The following is a 6,000-nucleotide window of genomic DNA, read 5'->3' as shown; positions in this document are numbered from 1 at the left end:
CAGCAGTTGCTGGACCGTATAACTTTCAGTATTATTGACACCGTGGATTTAGTGGTGGGTAGAACCGTGGGGGCAATGAGGAATTTTTCTTCCCCCTACCGCTTCCAGGACCTGGAACAAGTACCTCTGCTTTTACCACTTCAACCTTAACAGTCACCACAAGCTGTGGTATTAATAATCAAATGACTCTTCATGAATATACATATTAACTTTGCCTTTAACAGATTAATAAATTAAGATTCGCAGCCTTGTTAAGTGCATGAAGTTTAATCATATACAGAGAGAATGCACCGATATATATGTATAAACATCTCATCATTTTGTAAATTTGTTAAAACTGTAATTTGTGACATGGTATAAAAGAAAACTTTACAAAGTAAACATTCCTAAGTATTTACATAACACTGCGTTGGCCATTAAAGTAGTGGCTTCTATACATTTACAAAAATGACCACATTTGGGGGGGGGGAAAAAACAAAAAAGCCGCTAAATACTGCTTAAATACAAAAAAAAAATGAAACATAAAAAGTGCACATTTTCCAATACAATGTCCGAATAAAAATATTTATTTCCTTGCAGATGCGGTTAATGGTACATGCAGTCATGATTCCAACGTCAAGCGCGGGGAAAATAAAAGTGTTTCCCCTTTTGGGTGTAGAGAATAATAATGTACTTTATCTGTAAGAAACTGAACACTTAGAAAAGTCCGATATATAAATATTTGTGTTTTTTTTTGGTTTACATGAAACAAAACGAGGTTATTTTTGTTTGCACTCGGAATTGTGGGATTTCTCTGGTTCCGTTTGTTGACTGCAGGAATTCATGAAACAGATCTCCGCTGGGGCTGGGTTGCTGAGGGCGGGGTACATGGATCCTAGGAAAGTCTGATGGGTCAGAACATTGAAATGGCTGAACTGGTGGGACAGATTCACATCTCTGTTGTAGTCCTGCGTAGTGTTGCCTAGTTCGTCGCCCGTGGAAACGCTATTTTCGCCAGTGGTGGAGCCTGCCACAGACACGGGAGTGATTGGCTGAAGCTCATCAAGAGTAGGAGTCTTACTCTGATTTATGGTACTAGGACTTTCTGTTTGATCCTTGTCAACTAACGCACTGGAAATGTTCTGATTGGGGGATTCTGGCTGCCGGGAGTCCGAGCAAACTTCTATTGGTGGAGTGTCATCTTCTGAATCCAGAGACATGTCCTCCTCCTCTTTCACATCCGCTTCCCCAGGAGCTGTATTGAAAAAAGGAAGGTTCCTAAATATGCTATTACTCACTCGCCAGAATCTTCTATCAGGTGTACTGCCGCCATTAACCTTTTGGAGGGAAAAGTTAGGATTTTTTTTTTTTTTAAACTCACTGCCCCAAAAAAGGGCTTATGTGAAGGCGAAGTCTGAAAATCATGGGGTGTAAAAAGATACGTTGACTACAATAAAAGAGGAGAGATGTAATATTGGGTTAGTGATAAAACACATGAACATCTTCCTCTCTGCGCATCCCGGATTTAAAACTGTAATAAATAAATGTAAATACAGAAAATAAATGTAAATACAGAGTATTACAGATTAATGGAATGGATCAATGGAAAACAAATAAATACCCAACTGACTTGATATATTTCGTTTTTGTGTGGCAATGAGGCTGATTTCCACCGCACGTCCCGCGCCAGGGCCCGCCCCCCTCTAGTTACGGCTGTGTATGAATCCTGTTATTCAGAATGCTCGGGACTGTGGGTTTTCAAGATAACGGATCTTTCGGTAATACCTTAAGTCTACTAGAAAACATTTAAACATTAAATAATCCCAATAAGTTTTGCCTCTAATAAGGATGGGATCAAGATACTGTTTAATTATCACTTTTCTTTAATTCTGGATACCAATTAACTGATAAAGGATCCCATACCTGTACTACGGTTCATGCACTCCCAGGCATCTGTTTCTACGCACTGGGCTAGGGGGAGGAGCCTTGACTTTTTTACATAGCAATAGGACACATGGCTGTTTTATAAATGTGTCAGTATCACTTTGAGTTAGGGTTCCGATTCAGTTTGGCATTTGCCTGAACCCACACACAAATGTATAATGAAGCAATTGAATTCTTAATGAATCAGATGAAATGAAGCGTAGGACTGGCCAGATATGGGATGACTGACAGTTGTTCAGCTTAAATATATTGCAATATATGGACAAACAATCCCTGTTTTGTTTAAAGGGTAAGGCATTTTTTAGTAGCAGTAGCACAAAATGTCTCTGTCTTAAATATATTGATAATGGGTTGAGTGCAGAGGACTCTTGTATTTGTCTATATGTATATGTGTGTGTGTGTTATTTCCCATGTAACGAGCTGTATGTTAAATAAATCAATCCTAAACCAGATTAGATGATTAAGATAGATAAAGATTTTACCATAATTACCAGTTTCATCCCCTTCATCCGTCAGCTGTGAAAGGCGGTGCTCTTCGTTGTTGGAACTATGGTGACCGATGAGGCTTGAAAAGTTATCCATAAAATCCACCATTCTTGTAACCACGATACCATTATCACAGTAATCTGGAAACCGGGCGGCATCTTTTTCTGAAAAATACACACATTTCTGAGCAAAGCGGACCCCAACAGTTAAATACAAATGTAGGTTTCCAGCAAAACTGACAGTTGCAAGGAACCTATGGAAGAGGTTTGTCTTTCTTTACCTGTCAGGAAGATAACGTGCCTTTGCTTCATGTACTGGACCTGAAGTTTGATCAGACACTCGAGCTGTGGCGCCGGCTGGTTTTGGGGATCACAGCTCAGATGATAGGACAGGATCTCAACCAGGTTCTTCTTCTGGTAAGTCGTTAACAGGGTGAGAATATTTAGAGCATTTGCATTCACCCTAAAAGAAGCCACAAAATGAAACGCTGTTCTTAATGGGAAATTCTACACAATGTTAGAAAGAAAACAACAATAAATATCACCGACCTCCCCAACTCTTTAAGCCGCTTGTGAAATTTATAATGGACTTTCCACTGCCAGTTTGCATCGGGGCTGTTTATTTCTTCCAGAAACAACAAGAATTTCTTCAGTTCATCTGAAAGGCAAACAGGTCGGATCAGCTGATTTGTACATGACTCCACGCACACAGTTTCAATTTTGTATTCATTATTTATGTCTTATAGTTTCTGAATTATTTGCCTTCTTCTGACTCTTTCCGGTTTAAATGGGGGTCACTGACCCCATGTAAAAAACAAATGCTCTGTACGGCTACAAATGTATTGTTATTGCTACTTTTTATTCCTCATCTTTCTATTCAGGCCTCTCCTATTCATATTCCAGTCTCTTATTCACATCAGTGCATGGTTGCTAGGGGAATGCAGACCCTAGACACAAGATTACTGAAATTGCAAACTTGAGAACTGCTGATTAAAAAGCTAAATAACTAAAAAAACACAAATAAAAAACCACAAACTAAACGTTAACTTAAAGGTGAACCATCCCTTTAAAGGACTACAGCTATATAAGTTATATATAATCAATCATGTCTAACGTCCCATGCCTGCCGACTCCTGCACAATTTATGGTAAAATCTGAGCAGCAAAGTTAACAATACAGAACTATAACAATAGGGATGCAGTGAATCAAGTATGTTGTATGGCATTTGCCAGACCAAATCCAAAGCCTTAAAGTCATGTGACAGTTAAAGGTAACTGACAACTGAAAATGACACTTTGTTCACAATTCCTACAATTTTTTTTTTGTTCTTAAATTTAAAAATTCACTTAAGGCCAAATCCAAAAATGATGGATTCGGTTCATCCCTAGAAATAAGAAACAGACAGCATTGATCATAAGGACAGCTGTTTAAACGAGTGTCCTTTGAAGGGCCCCATTTGAAGCCAACTTACCGGCGCTGACAGTTTCAGGGTTCAGAACGCTTTCATCAGACACGATGAATCCCCCAGACACAAAAATTTCATTGTACGTGTGGTTTTTCAAATCGTCCAAACTATCGACTCCGGCAAAACTCACGGAGGGCAACCTCTTCAGCAAGACTAGCGCAGGTACCTGGGAAGCACAAAGTTACGGATTAAAAATGTAGGATCCTCATTCCTAAAAGTGTGTCAACCTTGGATAGACAAATGAGAAGGGAGGGTCCCTCTATATCTATAATCACTAACTACTGAAAAATAGAATAGGGACCTTTACAAATCGTAAAAATTGTGAGTTCACCCACTTTCTAGACCTTTTTTTGCTTTTAGTTGGTTTCTATTTTTTTTTTTATATCCTGTTATCACTAAATAGGTTTTATAGTTGGAACTGGTTTCAGAGTGAACAGCAGCCAGCTCGGATATTTACACAAAATAGTGTTATGTGATCACACATATGTAAACTGAAATATTGTCAGAATCACTGTATGTATATACCACATGACGCTGTAAACTGTTATTGGTAAAACAATAAAAAAACGGAGAAAAAACCCCAAAACGTGGGATATGGGTGCACTGTGGGTAACGCAGGGTGAAATCGGTCGGTCTGTGGGAATTTGCTTCCTCCTGTGTCTGCATCTAGATTGATTGCGTCGGCCTCGTTGCAGATTAATGGAGGGGATTTTGGAGGTGAAACAAGAGATTATTCAGTTTCATGCTAAAATCCACTCCATGTGTTTGCATTCAGGCCAGTGACTCTGGGCACAGACACAGAAGAGAGTGTTCAAGAGTGGAGGGGATGTTGTGGCCAAAGACTTAGGGTGGTGGCACAAGGGGAGATTAGTCGCCAAGCGAGAAATCTCCACCTCTTCGTGCGACGAATCTCCCTGAAATGCCTTCTTGCCGGCAGCAATATAAATCTCTGGTGGGATGGCATGTGTGTTGTTTCGGTTTTCCAAAGTCGCCAGTAGTTTCCTCGTGAGGCAACATCGGAAAACTGAAGCGATACATATGCCATCCCACCAGCAATTCACATTCTTGCCAGGAAGAAGGCATTTCGGTTGCCACCACACAGGGAGATTTAGTTGCCTGCAATAAATCTTCGCTACTGTGGGGGGCTAATATGCCCAAAATGCCATCCCACCGGGAAGAATGCAAATTGCCAGTGGGATGGAATAAGCATCTTCGAGCAACTTCAGAAAACCAAAGCGACGCTTATGCTATTCCACCAGAGGTTGGGTAAAATTTTGGGCAGATTAGCCACCTGCAATAGTGAAGATTTATTGCAGGCAACTACATCTCCGTGTGCCATCACCCTAAGGGATGGGATACTTATCGCGCCGGTTTCCCACGAGGAAACTTCAGGGACTTTTTACACACTAAAATCTGCCCACCCTAAGGGTGAAGACACACAGAGCTACTAGTAGCAGCTACTACTACTACTACTACTACTTCTAGACAATTGTGATAAGTGGATTTGCCCATTCTCAGTATTGTCCATGGCAGGGTGTTTTTAGCTGCTACTAGTAGCTCCGTGTGCCTTCACCCTTAAACCAATCTCCTGGCACAGTCCGGTGTAGCAGTTCTGCTCAGGGAATATTTTGGATGAGATGTATTAACAAGTCTGACCCACTCTAAATAAAACATACACTGAGCACACTCAGCTGAGTGCAGACTCACATTTCCTGTATTCATACTGATAAAAAGAAAACAAACAGCTTACCCTATGAATGCAGTTGGGAATGTCTTCGTTCTGGATAATTATAAGCAGTTTATCCACCTTGGTTTTGGATTCCAAGAATTTCTCCGGCCGACACTCGGCATTACCCAGCTTTAACAGGTACTCCTATCAGCAAACACAAATGTCATTGGTCGTCTGATCAGGTTCAGTGGAAATATACAGAACATCCCCGAGTCACATGAGTTTCTACTGCTCTTGTAATATATCCAGAGAAAAGCTTATTTTACTCTCTGCACTTATGAGATCACATGATGTGGCCCTTTTTCCGTTGCACTGCGTTACTACCCCTACTGATTTTATATTTATTAAGCATGCCTTTACTTTCAGTATTGGGGATTTCGGACACACACCAATAAAAT

At 40.4% G+C, this 6,000-nt stretch overlaps 1 protein-coding gene across 5 annotated transcripts in view; it reads right to left on the bottom strand.

Annotated features, from left to right (window-relative positions):
• Positions 1-251: 251 nt before the first annotated feature.
• The window catches only part of tasor.L (transcription activation suppressor L homeolog), a 46,549-nt gene continuing 40,800 nt past the window's right edge, over positions 252-6,000 (bottom strand). For 3 of the 5 annotated variants that reach the window (XM_018240354.2, XM_018240356.2, NM_001093068.1), the window contains 6 exon segments: positions 5,624-5,746; positions 3,880-4,039; positions 2,958-3,066; positions 2,690-2,871; positions 2,406-2,573; positions 252-1,234 (listed from right to left, as the gene is read on the bottom strand). In XM_018240354.2, the coding sequence (XP_018095843.1) occupies positions 759-1,234; positions 2,406-2,573; positions 2,690-2,871; positions 2,958-3,066; positions 3,880-4,039; positions 5,624-5,746 (1,218 nt within the window). In that variant the 3' untranslated portion in view covers positions 252-758. 5 annotated transcript variants of the gene reach the window in all.

This window comes from Xenopus laevis, chromosome 4L (assembly GCF_017654675.1).
Source record: "Xenopus laevis strain J_2021 chromosome 4L, Xenopus_laevis_v10.1, whole genome shotgun sequence".
In the NCBI taxonomy this organism is placed as follows: domain Eukaryota; kingdom Metazoa; phylum Chordata; class Amphibia; order Anura; family Pipidae; genus Xenopus; species Xenopus laevis.
Note: the sequence above shows the minus strand (reverse complement) of the source record. Positions and strands in the feature narration are given on the sequence as shown.